This window comes from Nelumbo nucifera, chromosome 6 (assembly GCF_055504915.1).
Source record: "Nelumbo nucifera cultivar China Antique chromosome 6, China Antique-T2T, whole genome shotgun sequence".
Lineage (NCBI taxonomy): Eukaryota > Viridiplantae > Streptophyta > Magnoliopsida > Proteales > Nelumbonaceae > Nelumbo > Nelumbo nucifera.
This window is the reverse complement of record NC_142654.1, coordinates 66,168,349-66,188,653: the sequence shown is the minus strand read 5'-3', so window position 1 is coordinate 66,188,653 and position 20,305 is coordinate 66,168,349. Positions and strand designations below refer to the sequence as shown.

At 37.5% G+C, this 20,305-nt stretch overlaps 1 protein-coding gene across 2 annotated transcripts; it reads left to right on the top strand.

Moving 5' to 3' along the window:
- The first annotated feature begins 883 nt into the window (after positions 1-883).
- Positions 884-10,454, top strand: LOC104606833 (monosaccharide-sensing protein 2). Of its 2 annotated transcripts, XM_010272226.2 has the most exons (7): positions 884-985; positions 2,053-2,161; positions 2,429-2,545; positions 3,282-3,848; positions 4,042-4,988; positions 6,506-6,693; positions 9,560-10,454. In XM_010272226.2, exons 3-7 carry the CDS (start codon positions 2,467-2,469, stop codon positions 9,999-10,001), a joined length of 2,223 nt encoding a protein of 740 aa, XP_010270528.1. In that variant the 5' UTR covers positions 884-985; positions 2,053-2,161; positions 2,429-2,466; the 3' UTR covers positions 10,002-10,454. The 2 variants fall into 2 exon arrangements, with proteins under 2 accessions (XP_010270528.1, XP_010270527.1); XM_010272225.3 differs by having other exon boundaries at positions 932-2,161.
- The last annotated feature ends 9,851 nt before the right edge of the window (positions 10,455-20,305 follow it).

Sequence of the window (20,305 nt, the reverse complement as noted above, 5' to 3'; positions counted from 1 at the left end):
TTTGGGTTAAACCCATTTAAACCAAAATCAATTTGGACGGATTAGATGGACCAATAAGACATATTGAATTTGACCATTCCAAATTTAATGGTCCAAAGTATTTATTGGATTGGATTAGACCTAATCCATCCATAATGCATTTATATTGGATTGAACCGATATTTGATCGATTAATAGAAGATAAGAATACTAAGTGTCAATGGATTGGAACCGATGTAAATTAAAATATATTTGAACAGTTTAAACAATCCAAACATTGAATTGCACTACTTCAAAATGATATGAAGTATTCATTAGATTGGATTGGACCTGGTCCATCTGTAATGAATGCATATTGGACCAAATCCGGTCCACTTGATACTCCCACCAATTCAGCAATCGAATCCAATAATCATGAGCTGAAAACATTGATCTAAGCTAACAACTTGTGCAGAGGACATGACTCTTTCACTTTGTAAGTTGCAACAAAGATTTGGGACATTTTTGGTTAAGAAAAAGGTTAGGATCATCATCCCCTGCCCCAGCCCAACCTAGTCCAGTGTCCAGTCAGAAAAATATGGGCCTACATCAATTCAGGCCCTAAACAGGCTAGGTTTGGGCCCCGGTTGTGTCACTTATAACTTAAGTAATCAAATAACTGGCAGGTCCGGTTCGGTCCAGCGGTCCAGCCTATGAGGCTATGATGACCTTTACAAGTAATCAAATATAGGCCTTCACTGGTTCAAGCAGCTGATACTGCGGAGCGCATTGCTCGCGCCACTCCGTATGTAATATATTATTGATTTGATTGAATTAAATTTAATAATATATTTTTTAGTTTTTAATAATTAATAAATAATAAAATTATAAAAGGCAATAAAAAACAAAAAAGTCTCTGGTCTGGTCTCTCCAAAACTCCATATAAAAAGGGGGGGCAGAAACCAACGGAAACAGACTAAGAGAAGCACATTCCTCGTCCGTAGCTCATGGTCGTGGATTGGAACTGGTAAGACGTTCTCTTCCGAGCTCCTCCTCCTTAGCTGGCCTTTGATAGGTACATTCATTCACTCCATGAAAACAACACAAGCGAACGAACTAGGGTTTCTGAAAGATACTCGTTCAATGCCCCCCAACATTCATTCAAATCCTTCGCCTTTTCTCGTTTGATATTCCATTTTACATACTCCGTTTTCTTTTCATCTCTTACCTTACTCCTTTTTCTTTTATTCCTTGTTTAATGGTTCTGCGTATATTCCTGTCGTTTAAAGTATTTGCGTTTCGGAATTCTACGATTCTTCTGATCTCATAAACAATTTCCAGTTGAAGCCTCAACTTCTCTTTTACTGGGTTGGCACCGCTTACAGGCCGATCATTCTCCGAGATCTGTTATTGCTTCCATTTCACAGAAACTTTATGCTGCATACGGATTTTTCTTTGTTTTTTCATTTGTTTCTTTATGCATTCTCTGCCGGTTGGAGACTTGAGATTTTGCTTTCATCTTAGTACTAGAAAAGGAAACGGACGTCCAAAGATCCTATGCTATGCAGTTGTTGAATTTGAATTGAGATATTCTTAGGGATCGCATTCAGTTTTGGCTATATTGTTTTTCTTTCTTCTTTTTTAAAATTTCCTTTGTAGTTACAGAGTCTTGTCGTCTGGAGTTATTTCGCTGATTGCTTCGAATTTTTATCATTCAACGTAAGATTTTTAGTCGGTGTTCTAGCAGGAAAGTTCCTTATAAATCTGAATCCACACTACAGCTAGCGAGTATTGGTGATCCTAGTGGTGCTTGGCTGTTTCGAGCTTTACACAAGTATTCTAACCGCAACTTGTGACTGAAGCGAGGATAAGAAATCCAAAATAGGATATTTGAGTGAGGGGAAAATTTTCAGCTTTTATTTTGTTTTGGCTTTTTTTCTTCCGCAAATAGGATATTTTTTTCAGTAGAGTTTTATCTGGATATGAGGATCCTGTCAAAGTGCCAGCTTGGCGTATTGATTTCTGTGTGCATCGACCCTACGAATACAACGACATCGATTCTATACCTTTGATCTTATTCTTGGAGTCTTTTAGATGGCATTTCCAGGGTCTCTGGTTCGAATTTACTGTCCCTGAAGGACTCTACTGTTTTTTTCTCGGAAGGTACCTAGGTGCGTGATATCGGTGTAGGCAGTTTTCTGAGGTATGTGTATTTTTCTTAGGTATATATATGTATTATCTGCTGGTGTTTATTACTGCTTTGTTTATCTGTAGCTCTTGTTACTAGAGTACTTTTTTGTAGTATTCTGGTTCTGAGCCCATGGACCACTTCTGATTTTCTGTCAACACGTTGACCATTGGCTCAATTGTCTGGACAGGGGAGGAGACTCCATGATTGATTCTCTATAACTTGATGCGCGACGGAAGTTTCCACTTTCTATTGTCTCTAATGTGGCTTTCTCGCCTGCAGGTTAAGTTGGTGAATAGTTGTGTTCAATTATTGGGAAGATGAGGGGAGCTGTGCTTGTAGCCGTAGCTGCTGCCATCGGCAATTTGTTGCAGGGGTGGGATAATGCAACAATTGCAGGTAAAAGTCTCGGTCCCTTAAATTGCTCTTCTGTTTGGAAATTGGTGCTTCAAATCTAAAGTTAGTGCATACTATGTAAATTGGGAACTGGGAACTGGGGTTTTGGTCTCCTACTCCACCTTAAAAAATCAGTGAAGAAGAAAAGCAGTACTAGAGACTACGAAAAAGACCTGTTTCCATATATTATTGGATTCTTAAAACGTATTTGAGTCTTTTAAGGACTTTTTAGTTATTTAAAAGTGCTTTGTGGGTTTGCACCGACTCTTTTAATGGGAGAAGTGTCCTTGTTGGACCAGCATTGAATTTTTGGGATTCCATGGATTCTTGAATGAGTCTTTTGCACATCATTTCCCTTTATTTCTTTGCTTAAGTGAAACAAATTAACGCCTAATGTAAATATTGACTACAACGTTTCCATGCAACAAAGATAGAGCCTTTTAGATTTATCTTTCTTCTTTCTATAGGTATGTGATGTCATGGTGCAGAAGATAAGGACTATGTAACAGTATTTACTGTTTACAGAAGATAAAGACTATGTAACAGTGCTTACTGTTTACTGGACATGGTTGCAAGTCCTTTTCTTTACCATTTTGCCAAGTCAGACTTCTAGATATGTGGACTCTGACTTCTGTATCTGTTTCCATGCAACACTACTTTCATGCTACTCTCGGCATTTTCTTTCAATGTACATTGAATTTTTTTTTTTTGTTGAAAAAAATACTTGTGATTTCTGCAGGTTCTATTCTGTACATAAAGAGGGAATTCAAATTGGAAAGTGAACCAACCATAGAAGGCTTAATTGTAGCAATGTCACTCATTGGAGCCACATTTATTACAACATTCTCTGGACCTGTATCGGATTGGCTTGGTCGGCGTCCAATGATGATAATCTCATCAGTTCTCTACTTTATCAGTAGTATAATAATGTTATGGTCTCCTAATGTTTATGTCCTACTCTTGGCGAGGCTTTTAGATGGATTTGGAATTGGTCTGGCAGTCACTCTTGTTCCTGTTTATATATCTGAAACTGCCCCACCAGAAATAAGGGGATTACTGAATACCCTTCCACAGTTCACTGGTTCTGGTGGAATGTTTTTTTCATACTGTATGGTTTTTGGCATGTCGCTTAGGGATTCACCAAGCTGGAGGTTGATGCTTGGGGTTCTTTCTATTCCATCTGTAGCATACTTTGCATTAACGATATTTTTCTTGCCTGAGTCTCCACGGTGGCTTGTAAGTAAAGGAAAGATGCTTGAAGCAAAATGTGTTTTGCAAAGGTTACGTGGCAGGGAAGATGTCTCAGGTTGATCCTGATCCTCAGTTCTTGTATTTTTCCCAAATCTATACTCCTAGCATGAATTAGAAATCTGATGCATTTTCTCTTGTTTTGGGTACAAATATTTATTGCTTTTGCGTTCTGCCATAGTCATCTTTTTCTTAATGAAAACTTGACAACTTCTCTATCATGGGAATACTGAAGCTCCTTTTAACCACAGGTGAGATGGCCTTGCTAGTTGAAGGTCTTGGAGTTGGGGGTGAAACGTCTATAGAAGAGTACATTATAGGACCAGCTGATGAGATCACTGACGACCAACATCCAACAGCTGAGAAGGACCAGATTAAGTTATATGGTCCTGAAGAGGGCGTTTCATGGGTTGCCAGACCTATCACTGGGCAGAGCACTCTTGGTATAGTGTCTCGACATGGGAGCATTGAAGGCCAGCCGAATGTGCCCCTCATGGATCCCCTAGTCACTCTCTTTGGCAGTGTCCATGAGAAGCTTCCTGATACAGGTAGTATGCGCAGCATGCTCTTCCCCAACTTTGGTAGCATGTTCAGTGTGGTTGAACAGCAGGGTAAGGAACAGTGGGATGTGGAGGGTCTCCAGAGAGATGGTGAGGATTACACATGTGATGCTGCAGGTGGTGATTCTGATGACAATTTGCAGAACCCACTGCTCTCACGTCAGCCAACAGGCATGGAGGGGAAGGACTTTGTCCCACCTATTTCTCATGGTAGTATTTTAACCATGAGAAACCAAAGTGTTCTCATGCAGGGAGGGGATCAAGTGAGTAGCATGGGTATTGGTGGTGGTTGGCAGTTGGCATGGAAGTGGTCAGAGAGAGAAGGTAAAGATGGAAAGAAGGAGGGAGAATTTAAGAGGATTTACTTGCGTGAGGAAGGTGTCCCTGGATCCCGACGTGGGTCTCTTGTTTCACTTTCTGGTGGTGATATCCCTGCAACAGGCGAATTCGTCCAGGCTTCTGCTTTAGTTAGCCAGTCTGCTCTTTACTCGAAGGATCTTAAGAAGCAGCATCCAGTTGGACCAGCAATGGTTCACCCATCTGAAACTGCTGCACAAGGGCCAAGGTGGGCTGATCTTTTAGAGCCGGGAGTCAAGCATGCATTGTTTGTTGGGGTTGGGCTTCAGATACTTCAGCAGGTAAGAAACAGTTTCTACTGAAAAATGTATACAGTTCCACTATTCTTTCATTGCTGACTCAAAATAACTACATTTTCCAGATGCAATTCCTGATCTTTATTGTCTTGGATACAATGTTTTAAAGCCTGCCCTGGGGGTTGAACTGCTTTTCCTTCCAGGTTAAGGGGTCAGCGGTTCAACCATCTGGGTCAGTAGGACATGACCTGCTAATAATTTGTTCCCCTGAAATTTGAGTTAATTTTCAATTTTAAGAAGTATTGTGCAGGGCTTGAGGCCTGCAGGTTCTTCATTTCTAGGATTTGAAACAACCGTTTATATATATATATATAGTAGGCCCTGGCCCAGCTGTACCCGGGCTACGCAGAGCAGCACAGTGCATGAGGCTGGCCCTATTCTTAACTAGGGGCGATTCATTTCTAGCCCACCTATATGCTTGTCTCGACCTGGGCAACAAATTTCTAGGGTTGGGCCTAGATTTTGTGTTCAGGCCTGGTCTGGGTGCAGCCTCTGTGTATATCTGCAGACTGTAGGGATAAGGTACATCTGTCCCTCCCTAGACCTTGCATTGGCAGGGAGTCCAGATCACCTGCCAACAATACTCATTCCAACCCTCTACCAACTTAATCTAACACCACACATCTCACTGAGACTGGGACCCACCATAAAAGTGGGACTTGCCATGTATGAGATGTGCGGTGTGAGATTATGTTGGTAAGAGGGTTGGGACATGTTTTGCTGGCAGGTGATTCGGACTCCCTGCCAATGCAATGTCTGGGGAGGGACAGATGTATGCAGCCTTATCCCTGCAGATACAGTTGGTAGAGGGTTGGAACGTGTTTTGTTGGCAGCTGATCCGGACTCCCTTTCAATGCAGTGTTTGGGGAGGGACAGATGTTTGCAGCCTTATCCCTGCAGATATACACAGAGGCTGCACCTGGACCAGGCCTGAACACAAAATCTAGGCCCAACCCTAGAAATTTTCTGCCCAGGTCGGGCCATGCATATAGGTGGGCTAGAAATGAATCACCCCTAGCTAACAACAGAAAGCTCTAGATGTCATAAGAGTATTATCATCCAGTTGAGGCAAAATGTGATTTAGTCTGCATATCTCCATCTAAACCATTTATACTTTCTGTGGAATAGCATAGAAATCCTTTTTTGTCATAGTTTGGGAGTTTCGTTTGTTGTTCTCTGAGCTTGCTTAATTTGTTTTTGTTTGAATTACTTCATTGAAATTCTATCAGTACTAAGGGATTTGGCAGTCATGGAAGCATGATGAAAGTGTTAGTTCCCTTCCCATGCTAATGGATCTAGATTTGTTAAATTCTGTTACTTTTGCGTTGTTTTCTTGTATGGTGATTGCTAAAGTTATTCTTCTATTTATTTGCATTTTTTATCAGCATTCTATTTATTTATTTTCTTATTTTTTTTGTCTGACATGTTTATATGCTTTTTAATCAGTAACTGTTTCTTTTTGTGATCTGATATGTTTATATGCATGTATGTTGTTTGTGCAGTTTGCTGGAATAAATGGCGTTCTTTACTACACCCCTCAGATTCTTGAACAGGCAGGAGTAGAGGTGCTTCTTGCAAACATGGGCATTGGTTCAGATTCTGCCTCTTTCTTAATTAGTGCACTTACTACCCTCTTGATGCTTCCTTGTATTGCTGTTGCAATGAGGCTCATGGATATTGCTGGGAGAAGGTAATATCTTTATCCTCTTTTGTTCTCAACAATAGTTTCTTTTTTGAATGCTCAAAATATCATTTATTGCTGTTCCTCATAAAACCTGCTAGCCTTTTTTTTCCTGGCACTCCACAGAATTTTATGGGCTTGATGTCTATTTACTCTAATGTCCATGCCCTTAGCATGCTTGAATCTTATTTTTTCACATATATGTTGTACTGAGATTTAAAATTTTAGCTAATACTTGTGGGTTGTAAGGTGTCTGATCTAATGTCTAATTGTAACTTGTAAGGAACTTGTTAAAATGAACTGTCAGATCATACTGGTTAGTTGTGAGTTATGCACTGTAATAGTCTTTAATGTAAGTATGCTGTAACCTGTTGCCCTTCTTCACTTGAAACAAATTTAAGTATCTGACAATCTTGAATTGTCTAGCTGAATCTTTGTAAAAATGAACGGGGAGGGTTTATGTGGTAGATGCTATTCCATAATTAATAAGATTTCTACTCTTACCAATTAAAAAAAAAAAAGAAATCTAGCTGAATCCAGCAGGGCTAAAGAAATGAGCAACTGCCTATGCTTTCCTGCCAGATAAAAATTTTGCACTTGTTTCGGATCTAGATCTGTTTAGTTGTAAGTGTGATTTGCACCAATACCTGATAGGCTGATACAAAATTTGCACTTTTTTTTTTATCAGTGATACAAAATTTGCACTTTTTTTTTTATCAGTGATACAAAATTTGCACTTTTTGTCTTATTGACACATGACACTCATTGCAGTGCAAATTGTCACCCCAAATAGGGATGTCAGTGATTTGGATTAAGTAGTAAACTTGCATTGACCTGTCTCTATTGGGCAAGAGTTGGATCATCCTTAATCAGGTCTCAGGTTGGGTGGACTTGTGCCAAACCTGACCGGTTGACATTGTAGCATTGAGATATTTGTAAGTATTGCGGGAGTTGACCATATTTACTTTGTATTGCCGCCAGGGAAGGGTGGGGCTGGTTCTGTGTTCTATTCATATAGTCGGGTTTGGGTTACACAGAACACATACTGAACCCATCCCATTGACATCCTTAATCTCAAAACTGATGCAAATTTGTGCCACCTTCCTTCTACCTTAGTTTTTTCTCATATAAAGAGGGGACCATATCATTTTACTTCCTATTTCTCTCCTCCCCAAAAAACAACCTTCTTCCTGCTTCATTTTCTTTCATATGAAGTGGGACCACGTCATTCCACTAATGATTTTACTCAAAAACAAAGAAAACAAAGTGAAACCTAAAGTGAAAATAAATCAGAGTTTACAAAATCAAACCTTAAGGGGAGGAAGCTGATTTGAGAATGTTGAAATTGCTGAGAAAAATGTTGAAATTGGTAAAAGCCTTGGTTTGTTCCTTTTGGGAGGTGAGGCATTTGCTTGAAGAGCCATTGAGGAGTTTGGGAGGAGGGAGGAGAGATTGAAAAAAGTTGGTGTGGGGGAAGGAGAGGTCTGGAACAAAGCAGATGATGGGAGTGATGAAGTGTATGATGGGAGTGATGAAGTGTTTGAGGGGGAGGATTAGTGGAGGTTTGCGCAATTCATTTTGCCTGCCTCATGTTGTTGGTTGAGGTTGGATGCCTTTAGTTGTGGGGGTCAGGGATGGGGTGTTTATTGGGAGGCTTTTGTAGTCTTGTTTAGAGTCTTCTTAGTTCTGAGGTCTTTCTTTTCCTTCTTGTGGGTGACTGCTTGTCACCTCCCTCTTATATTTTTTTTGTTTAATATATTCCTTTAATTTATTTCTTTTTATTATAAAAAAACAGAATGTACAGTCAGCCCATTTGCACTCCCTCCCATGCATTCACACCAGTGCAACTTAAATTTGTAATGCAAACAAATGGAGCCTTTAGGAAATATCTGTTTATTAAGTGTAAAAAAGATGCATAAAATGGTAGTGTGCACTGAAATAGTCTTTTATAAGCATTCATTGGCTCATTGGGTTTGTTCAGTTGAGCCAAGGATCTGAAAACATTGAATTGGCTGACCGAATCCAGCTGAGGCTAAAGAAATGAATATCTCCCATGCTTAGCTAACTTGTGATTGAGACTTATGATTTAGCCATTTAGGAATACCTGTTTCAAGTTAAAAAAGATGCAAAAAGTGACCTGCAGTTTAAGAATCCATTGAATATAAATGGAACCAAGAGAACACATTTGATTTTGCGAGTCCTGGAATTCATGGGTATTCGGGTGCATGTTCCAACTTTCTGTAGAGGTACAAGAACCTGTAGTAAGTACATTAATCTGTTTAATACCCTTGAATCTCTGTAACTAGAGCCCCCCACACCTTATTTACATGAGAAATAAAAGAACATGGGTAATTGTTACCCAGGTAACTGCATTTGCCCGGGTAAGTGACTTACCGAAAAGCGAACGGGGCTTGAGAGTTCAATACTTGGGAGAGTTCAATCTATCAAAAAAGAACTTGGGAGAGTTCAATGCACGATGGTGTCAAAAACATTTTTACTGCATTGGCTTGGTTGGAGGCCGACTTTCAAGACTGATAGAATCTTTAATATCCCAAAATATAGTTAAAATTAATTCTGGTGGTTGAGCCACTTGGGAAATATGGTTAAATTATGTTAGGAGTTTCGTGTGTTCTCATTAATCTATTAAACAATTTAAATATAGAGCTTACAATATGTTGTAAGTTCTCCTGATATATATGCTTGTAAGATTTGCATCATCTCTGAACACTTGGGATGTGCAAATCAAGGAAATATTTGATGGTTTCTTTCAATCTCTTCTGAAACAAAAGGATACTTGCAATTTCTTTTAAAGTTTGATAAACTGCTCTTGCTAATTGTTTTCTTTTCCTCTTCCCATTTTGTTCCCTTATTGCAGGTCGCTGCTGCTTTCAACAATCCCTATCCTGATAGTCTCTCTAGTGGTTCTAGTCATTAGCAATGCTTTGACTATGAGTTCTGTAGTTCATGCTGTACTCTCAACTGCTAGTGTATTGGTATACTTCTGCTGCTTTGTCATGGGTTTTGGGCCAATTCCCAATATCCTCTGTTCAGAGATCTTTCCTACACGGGTTCGTGGTCTGTGTATTGCCATCTGTGCCCTTGTATTCTGGACTGGGGACATTATTGTCACCTACTCACTCCCTATGATGCTTAATTCCATTGGTCTCTCTGGTGTCTTTGGAATCTATTCTGCTGTATGCTGCATTGCATTGGTGTTTGTCTTCTTAAAGGTTCCTGAAACAAAGGGTATGCCTCTGGAAGTCATTACAGAATTCTTTGCAGTTGGTGCAAAGCAGGCAACTGCCATGAATGACTGATTTGCTCATGAAGAGAGAGGGATTTTCAACCATTGTTAATTTTTTTAGGAAATTGTGAGTTGCAAGCCGACTTTGGCTATGATGAACCGATGGTGTTTTGAGTTGAAGAAAATAGCAGGGTTGGTTTTGGTGGTGATTCCATGAAAGAGGATGGTGAGCATCAAAGGCAGAAAGTTATGAGATGAGGACTTTAGTGGATTGAGAGAGGGTTTTCTTTTCTTTTCTTTTCTTTCACCGGCTTCACATTTTTGCCCTTTTATTATCTTTGTTTAAAATTTGATTTGTCTTCATTTAAAATTTTACTGGGTGAGTTTTCCCTTGTTTAAAATTTGATTTGTTTTCATTCAAAATTTTACCCAGCGAGTTTTCCTTGACTTATTGGTATGAATTATATTTTTAAGATAAATACAAATGCGCAATTGAAGAACGGCAGACACTGGCCGTTTTATCTTCTATGGGATGTAAAGTTATTCGATCTACACTGCCTTGCTAGCATGATTGGATTGTCTAATTATATTGATTGTTGATTGTCCAATAACAACAAAGGCTGGATGTAAAGTTGTTCGATCCAAATCGTAATCAAGGCCTTTTATGGATTTTCATTTCGAGTCCCATGTCTACTCTATAGTCTACACTGTATCACTATAAACTGTCCACTTTGGAACAAGAACAACTTAATGGGTCGTACTTTAGGAAAGTTTGTTTATTATTGGCCCACGTCACTTCTAGTAAGTATTAATGAAATGGAAAATCTATGATGCAGAAGAAGGTATGAAATGGAAAGAGTTTTGACCGATCAAAATCCACCCATGAATTTTGATAAATAACACCTTATTTGCTACCACGTTTGTAATTTCAGTTTATTGGTTAGTTGTTTTTCCCATATCATATCTTTTCCATATCATAGTCGAACCCTTAATGAAAATAGATACAACTGCTTGTAAACTGACTGAATTGTACAAACGACATTAGGTTGCTTTTGTAATTTTTAAACTAAGCTTTAAAAATAGTAAGACAAAAGCCTACTTTCCAGTTTTTACTTCTTTGCAAACCAGAATACTAGATTTCATCCTCTAGAATCCATTAGTCATTTTCTTGGTCTCTGGTGAAAAAACCTTAAATATAAAACCCATTGTCCAGTTTTCACTTCTTTCCAAACCAAATTTTATCCTCTAGAATCCATGCACACCATCTGCCATCTTCTTGGTTTCCGGTGAAAAACCGGTAAGTGACTTTTATCTTTATTATTGCTGTATCTTTTTTTATTTATTTTTACCAGAAAATAGAAAATAGTTTCAAATCTTGAACTTCTTGGTCCCCAGTGAAAAAACGATTAGTGGCTTTTATCTTTGATCTTATTTGCATCCCTGCAACTCTGCAAATGCTTTATTTTTTCTTCAATTCTGTAAGTCGGTAGATAATACTTCAATTTGGAGAGTGAGATTGTTTTTAGGGTTTTATTTAGAAATAGAAATTAAAAAGAGAACCAACTTAACGGCATCCATAAGTTACGTCCGTTTATAGAAGCATTATATCTCTGTCTTCTTACTATCTGACGTGGCAATAAAATTGATGTAGGCCAATAAGAAATGGTTTTAGGTCGAAAGAGTCCTTTCTTTGAGGAGCTAAGTAAAACTCACTTTGGGGAGGGGGTTATTAGTGTGGCGCTTGCACTTAGTGCTGTAAAGTGGGCCGTGCTGGGCCTGATCTGTCATTGTAGCAACTAGGCTGTGTTGTGGTCCGGCCCATGCCCCCGGGCCGTGTTGGGTTTGGATTTTGAGGACTGTGGGCCGGCATGGGCCCGTGGTTTGGCCCATATATATTAATTTTATTATACTTTTTTATTTCAATTGTATTGTAATTTTTTAATTTAATTTTATTATTTTATATATAAACAATTGTATACATCAAAATTCATATAGAATAAAATTTTAAGATATATATATATATATATTTTTTTTTCAGTTTCTTGTCTATTTTGTTAATTTATTTTAAAATTTTAATATTTTTTTTTCATTTTTTTTTTAAATATGACTCTCATGACCCAACCTGGCCTAGTGCCATGGGCTGTGCCAGGCCTAACCTTTTAAGGGTTCTCGGCCAGGGGAGCACGACCCAGTTAGGCCCTCATACTGGCATGACCTGGCCCGCAAAATCATGGTATACCGACATGACACATTACGACCCACTTTACACCTTTAAGTTTTGCTATTCCAACGACCCCTGTGGGGGATTCGGGTGTATCACAAAATAGACTGCCCACTAAATCTTTACTGATGGCTAGGGGTGTCGGAATTGTTGTTTTTTAAAAATTGTTCTTTTGCCAAACAAGTTTGGAGGATTGTAAATGATAGCATTATGGGGCCTGGGGATAATGATTTATCGGTTCAGGAGTGGTGGTCAAATTTGTATAGCAAGTTCAGCTCTATGAAACCAATGACACATGAAAAATGTTGTTTTATTCTTTGGCAAAGAAAAACAAAAACAGAAATGAATTAGTATTTCAGAATCGGTGCCTCCCACCTACTTATTCATAGAATAAATAATATATCAAATCCATATTTGTATCAAAATATTATTTGAATCTCAAAAAATTTATACAAATATAATATTAATAAGAGAATAATTATTTTAGTACTTAATATATATATATATATTAATTTATGTTAAATAAAATCATGTTTCTTATTTAGAAAATAAAACAATTATTTACAAAATATTCAAGAATATAATATTAAATTGAATCTATCTACTAATCTATATTCATTTAACTTTAAAAAATTATAGAAATAAAAATATTAATAATGAAATAATCATTTTAGTAATTAAAAATTATGAATTTGCATATGATATGTACTTTAGAAATTTTAATAGATTTGATATAAATAATATTCAAAATTAGCATTTTATAAAATAATGGAATAAATAATATATCAAATCGACTTTTATATCAAAAGATTATTTGAATCTCAAGAAAGCTATACAAATATAATATTAATAATAGAATAACTATTTTAGTACTTAAAATTTATAAATTTACACATGAAACTTATTTAAATTTTTTTTTATTTTTAAAATTATTAATTAATATTTTAGTTTACATTAAATAACATGGTATTTATTATTTACAAAAAAAACAAAAAATGTTTATAAAATATTCAAGAATATAATATTAAATTGAATCTATCAAATTTATTAATCTACATTTATACCAAAAAAGATTTTTAATTTTAGAAAATTATAGAAATAAAATACAACAATGGAATAATCATTTTAGTAGTTAAAAATCATGAATTTGCATATGATATGTTAGAAATTTTAATAGATTTGATATATTTTAAGTTGAGACTATACATTTTATAAATTATTAATTGGTACTTTAATTTACATAGAGAATTTAATATTCGATTGACCTCTTTGTTAATGTATAAAAAAGTAAAAATAGTAAAAAAAAGGTTTAAAAATGTTTCCAAATTCCAATAGCCCAAAAGAGGATAAAAGCGAGAAAGTTTTTGGTTATCAATCAGTACTCGTTAAGCATGTTTCATGCATGCCTATCCTCTTAATGAAGTGTAGAAGATGAAGTGGCCAATCAAAATTGTGAAGACGTGCTACCTATCAATCTTCAATTCACCTCAGCCCTATACTGACTTGGCATGCATTTGTACTCTTGTGATGCGATGGGCCCTAAACCCAAGGTTTCAAAAACCAACCCAGAAATGAAACCACTTTGACCATTGGCTTTTGGGTCAGCAGTTCGATCGTCCAGGTTGAACCATTCAAGCGGTTTGATATATTTAACCTTAGATTGGAATATTAGGGTAAAAATGATAATACATACATACATACATATATGGTTACAATGGCCAAAAAATAATGATAATTTATGTTCAAAACAAAGTACATAAGAGCATGTATCAATAGAGTGCACTAACTCCGTTGATTGAATTAATAGTTTGGCTTTAAATTAGCCAAAGTCGGAGACCCACCCATTAGAGTCACAAGCGGATAATGGTATAGAATCACTAATTTTGGGCAGATTATCAACAAAAATTTGAAAGACTAAATATTAACAGATCACAATATTGGATCATAATTTAAATATTAATAAGCAAAATAATCAAATAGGTAAAACAACTTTTTAGAGTCTAACAAACAAGAGCTTCACCAAATTATTTCAGAATCGAACAATAAGGTTGGATAGGTATTTCACTTGATTACATAAATAGAACAGAATAATATCAACGGCAATTTCACTAGATTGTATGGATAAAATGAAGTTTCGAAATCTAATAATAAGATCAAATGGATGCCAAAACCCATTAATTCTGAAAATTCAAGTGGTATTTTGACACAATTATCTCTTTTTTTAATAATTATTTGCGTCTTCGCAATTTCCAGATTTCAAAAAAAGTGAACTTGGTAGCTGTCAGCAATTTCAAGATTTTAGTTATTTTTGTTTCGAGAATTCAACAATCATCTTAAGTAATATTATAATTCTCAGTATTGCCGAAAATTCTAATTTTTAAATTAAATTTAGTAGTTAAGAGTTAAAAGGTATTAAAATTATTGAATGGCTGAAGACATTAAAACACAATTATACTTTTCAGTGCTACGATAAATCAGGGACATTAAAATATTACAGCGTTCAATTGCTGAAAAATACTACCAAATATTATCAATTATGAAAAATCAGGGAATATTACAATCATAGTCGAACCCGTCATAATGATAAGTCAATAGAGTTGAAACCCTAATAGTGCAAGGGTTTTTATTATTATTTTTTAAAAAGCCTCCTGTAAGAAATACTTTCGATTTTTTTTTTTTTTAAACTAGCCGTAGGGCAGTTGTTTACTGGTCCATCGGAGGACGAAGATCGAAATCCCCACAAGGCGCAGATGCATTAATCCTTCTAGTGACTGGAATCTATAGATCACACAGCTCCTAACACTGAGTTCGGCAACCAGCCTCAAACTCAAGACTTAGAGACATCTTTATATTGGACCAGGTGGCAAATTTTCAGATGGACCGCAGTAACTCTGTAGCATCTCTTCTAATGCAACCCACCTCACACTTTGGCAATACTCAGATGGACCAATACATGGCTGACCTGATGGCTTCCCTTCTCAATTAGAGCCTGATCTACTCTGCTCACAACACTGCCCCATACTTGTAGTAGGTATGACTATCAATATTTCCTCTCACTTATCAATATAATCTCTGCTTTCCTCTGTGTATCATATATTTCTACATGATTATACTATCGTGGAACATTAGAGGAGCCAATGGCTCCAAAACGGTTCGACACCTGTAAAACTTATATAAAAAAGAGAGGCCAGACTTGACATTCCAATGTGAAACCAGACTTACCCAACAAAAGAGTGTTATATCAGTAAGCAGTCATCCAATTTGGATGGTCTATGGTCATCCACAAAGGAGCCATCAAAAGACTCTCTGGAAACAAAACAAATCTCCATATTGATGACTCAGATACATGACCCAAAAAACATTACAGAAATGCTCTACCAAAACTTTCTAAACCTTTGCAAGATCTCATACAAAAATCATCAATTGGTAGATTTGGATTATTCTGGTCCTCCCTACACCTGGACAAAACAAAGTGCTTGAAAGATTGGATCAGGCACTTGCAACCTCTGATTGGGTACAATTTTTCCCAAACTCCATGCTTTCTCACCTTCCAATATTTTTCTTAGACCATTCACCCATCGAATTAAGCACCACTCCAACTCAACCTCAATTTAAATCTCATTTCCACCTCTTGCCGTTCTGGTCAGAACACCCCGATTGTCTCTCTGTAATTGAAGAAGCTTGGTCAAAACCAACCCAAGGCAGACAATGGTTTAAAGTGACTTCTAAGCTTAAGGAATGCGAACATGCATTAAGATAGTGGAACAAGGAATGTTTTCGGAATATAAAAGATCATCTGCAGAGGTTGTCTCATCAAATCTCTAACCTCCAAATGTCCTATAACTCTTTAGAGCATGTAAAAGAATTGAAATCTCTCTAGAGTCGGTATAATTATTGGTTACAGAAAGAATAACAACTGTGGAGATTAAAATCAAGAGAACTTTGGCTTAGAGATGATGATAAAAACACTAAATTTATTTTTTCATCAAGTAGCTAGAAGAAGGAATATGAAAAATTCAAACCTTTGGTTACAAAAACCAAATGGGAGCTAGGGCAAAGGCTATGTGGCAGTCAAACTTGATATGTCAAAAGCTTTTGACAGAATGGGGTAGAATTTCTTAAGAGAAACACTTAAAAAGATGAACTTTCCTCTGAAGTTGTGCAACCTAATTCACCAATGCATCTCCACCCCACCTACTCCATTAAAATAGGAGGTGAAGCTTTTAGCTGAGCATTTTCAGCTAAATAGAGGCTTGCGCCAAGGAAATCCTTTGTCACCATACCTCTTCATCACAGGCATGGAGGTCCTAACCCAGCTCCTTAATTCAGCCACCTCTAATGGGGGAGATTCAAGGCATCAAACTAAGTCGCAATGGTCCTAGAATCACCCATCTGCTCTTTGCAAATGATGTTATTCTTTTTTGTCAAGCAGATCTTAATCAAGTCCGTGCTTTGGCTAGCATTCTCAAAAAGTTTGAAATCCTTTCCGGCCAATGCATAAACCATGGGAAATCATCCATCATGTTCAGTAGAAATGTGGCAAGACAACATCAGAAGTTCATCTCTGCAGCCCTACATGTTAAGAAACCCATGATAGGCTCAAAATAGAGCTCAAAACTGTTATCGCAGGCGGGAAAAACCACTCTTATTAAATCAGTGGCATAGTCATTCCCAGTCTACCCTATGTTAACTACTCTCTTGCCGCAAAAAACACATGCAGCTTTGGAAAAATGCATCCGGGATTATTGGTGGGGTAACCCAAACAGGAATCAGAAGCACGCATTAGCTTGGTCCAAGTTATGTTTGTCAAAGGCTCAAGTTGGCCTAGGACTCAGGAAGAGCTTCCAAATGAATAAAGCCCTCTTTAGTAAACAAATCTAGAGATTGTTACACAAACCCACATGTCCTTGGAGTCAGTAATTAAAGAAAATTATTTCCCCAGAACAAGCTTATTCAGTGCAAAGTCCGAACAGAAGAGCTCTTCTTGGTGGAAGCAAGCTCTGAAAATCATCCCGGAGACAAAGACTCATGCTCTGGCTAGTTAAAGATGGAACAAATACCCAGGTTTTTCAGGACCCATGGATAGAAATGGTTCCCAATCGAAACTGAATTTAAAGGTGTCGAATCTTATGAAAAATGATGGTTCATGGAACCAACAATTGCTTAATGACAGTTTTGAAGTTCCACCATATTCCACATGTGGAGATAAACCCCAATCCTGATATGGACTTAGATATTTCATCATATGGAGGAAATCACCAAAAGGCAGTCTCACGGTGGCATCAGCCTATTAACAGAGTCCACAACATTCAATTCATCCAATTTTTTCAATTGTAAATTCTTCTGGAATCAGCTGCTAGGGTGAGACCTGAGGTACATGCAGTGTAGGTTTACTTGAAACCCTGATCCATACAAGAATTCTAGTATTGCCCTATACCTTGGTGATTAGTGGGTAAAACTGGAATGTTACACCTGACCCCTAAATTCGATTATGATACTGCACTAGGTGTCGGATTGGGATATCTTTGATATGCCAATCAGTGAGATCCTTAGAGGGGGTCAAAACCTGGGTATGTTGGAACAGTCCAAGAATTCATCTGAGTGGGTGATCATAGTGACAGGATCAGCCCATTTGTCGGACAAAGGTAATGATCGAGGATGCACTCTCTCTGATGGAAACCAAAGCTATCGCCATTGCCAGTTCTATCTCCACTGTAAGAGCGATCAAGAAGTGTTTTTGATATCAGTCTTTGGAGAAAGGCTGATCTGAAGTCGTGCTCACATACCCTCCATCGAATTCTTGGTGAAGGATTCGGTTCTTGTGAAGAACCTGCTGATTCTGCTCCACCCTACGCTGTGTCAAATTCAGTGGGAGCAGTCTTTGGAGTTTTCCTTGGGTGTGAATACCTTCGTTGGGAGTTATTGCTACTCCGTATTAGGTATATTCCTCTCCTACCTTTTGGTTTCAGATCTGGTTCGGTTCTTGGTTCAAGATTGATCATTGAAAATACAGATTTTCTAAAACAGGGAATGTGATTCGCACATGGGAGAGAGAAAAATTTTTGAAATTTCGCCCTACCTACTTGCAGGATTCGGCTATCCATATGATGGATCTCTCATCCTATCAAATGACTCCCTATAGAAGAACAAACTTGTTCCTTGCTGGGCTGCAACAAGCTATGAAGCAGAAATAAAGGTGTTGATAGCAGGATTTGAAGCAGCTTCATCAGGAGCATTTTGTATATAGTGACTCTGAAGAGCAGATACAGCTCTTGGGAAGTAAAGGAAAACCAACGGAATGGATGGAGCAGCTACACTGGGCCAAACTCACATCTCTCACAACTCTTTTTGCTATTATATCTGCTCACATACTTGTATTAGCCAATAGTATTATATGAGGCTGTTTCTTCTTTCTTTTTCTTTTTCCCTTTGTGTATGTGCAAAGAGAACATAAACTGCCGTGATTCCTGCAAGCAAAAGGGCAAAAAAGCTCAAGGGTTACATGTACATATGGTGCCTAGGAGATAAAAGTCATTTGAATGAATTATTGTAAGCATGTGTTTCCAAAATGTGAAAAAGGTTTCAATTTGACAGTAGTCGGTAGGGAAATTCCCAGTACAAACATTAAAGGAAGCCTTGTGAGTTGTGATCAAAACTAAACCCAGAAGTGTAGGATGACAATAAGGAGAAAGTGTTCAATCAGTTCAGTCATTTCACCTGCTAAGATATTATTTGGAATGGTAAGGTTAATCATCAATTCATGACTCTCACAGGAAAAAGGGAGAGGGTGATGTGATGGTCCACCGGTAACACTGACTGTCATGTGTTTGTTAAAAGTGGAGAGAGAGAGAGGCAGACTTTTTCTCCCTTCAAGCTTCAATTTTCGTGGCTCCTGGCTCGCTCGTGGGTTTGGCTTTTTATTTCAAGGATTCTAGAGACGGTGTGTGCGTGGATATTCCTATTTGTGCGCCGGCTGCTACTATTGAACTTGAACTTTTTTTTTTTCTTGTTTTGTTTCTCATGGACCATGGAATAAATTAATACAATCCTCAAGTGGCTATGGTCATGGAGAGAATGCTGTATTCCTACAAATACAAGTTTCTTCATTTGGGCTTCCCTGCTGACTGACTTACATTATCCCAATTCCTTATGGCTTTGGAACTGTCATTGATTTGGACAGTTGGACTGTTCGGCTCAGAAACTGTTTAAAAGCAATCGGTTCCGCTTTATTCTTAATTCGTTCATTGGCAAAAAACCCGTTCACTTAGTCAGCAGCCTGCTGACCTGGTCAAATCATCAACTCGTTTGACTCAGACAATGTGTTATTGCTGTATTTTTTTTTTTAATTTTAATTTTTAAATTGGAGCAGGTTGTCTGTTCAAAATGGACGGTCAAACCACTAACCCAAAAATCAGTGACCAAAGTGGTTTTGGTTCTGAGTTGTCTTTCAAAACATTGGTTTGGAATTTGAATTGAAATCGGAGTGGTATCTATTCTCCTACCTATTTGGTTCAGATTGGAATGGGAATCTAAATCAGAATTGATTGGAATGAACTCTCATTCTCAATAAAGGAGGAAAGAATGGCCATTCTCTCAAATGGGGATATGTCATTCCAGCAAGAATGAGAATTGGATTTAGATTCCACCCAACTAAACAATTAGACCATTCTGAATTTCTGATTCTAATTCTAAACCTCTATTCCCAGAACCAAATTGCCCCTAAGGTTTTCCTCAATAACAAAAAATTATTAATTAAACTGTAAAGGTCACAAAATGATATTTCCGTTCTTTTGTAAAATAGGCTCAAAAGAGTACAAATACAAATATATATAAAATAATATAAAATACAAGGTTTTATACTCTACATTTATATTTGTACTCTTCCAAACCAAGCTTAAGTAAAAGCATGGAATAAAACAAACTTCAAACCCAGAATTGTGTTATGAGCCCGAGCGTAGGATCACGTTACGGGTCGTTCCACCGTAGGAACCCCTGGTCTTTCCTTGCCTTTGGCCTTGCGTACAGGCCCTATGGTGGCAATTGCGTGGGTGATTTGTCAAAGAGATCACCCGAATTCTCCTAACCAAGAGATCACCCGAACTCTCCCCACTCTCTTTCTTGACTGCGAAAAACTGAATCCTTTATTTCAATTCGTA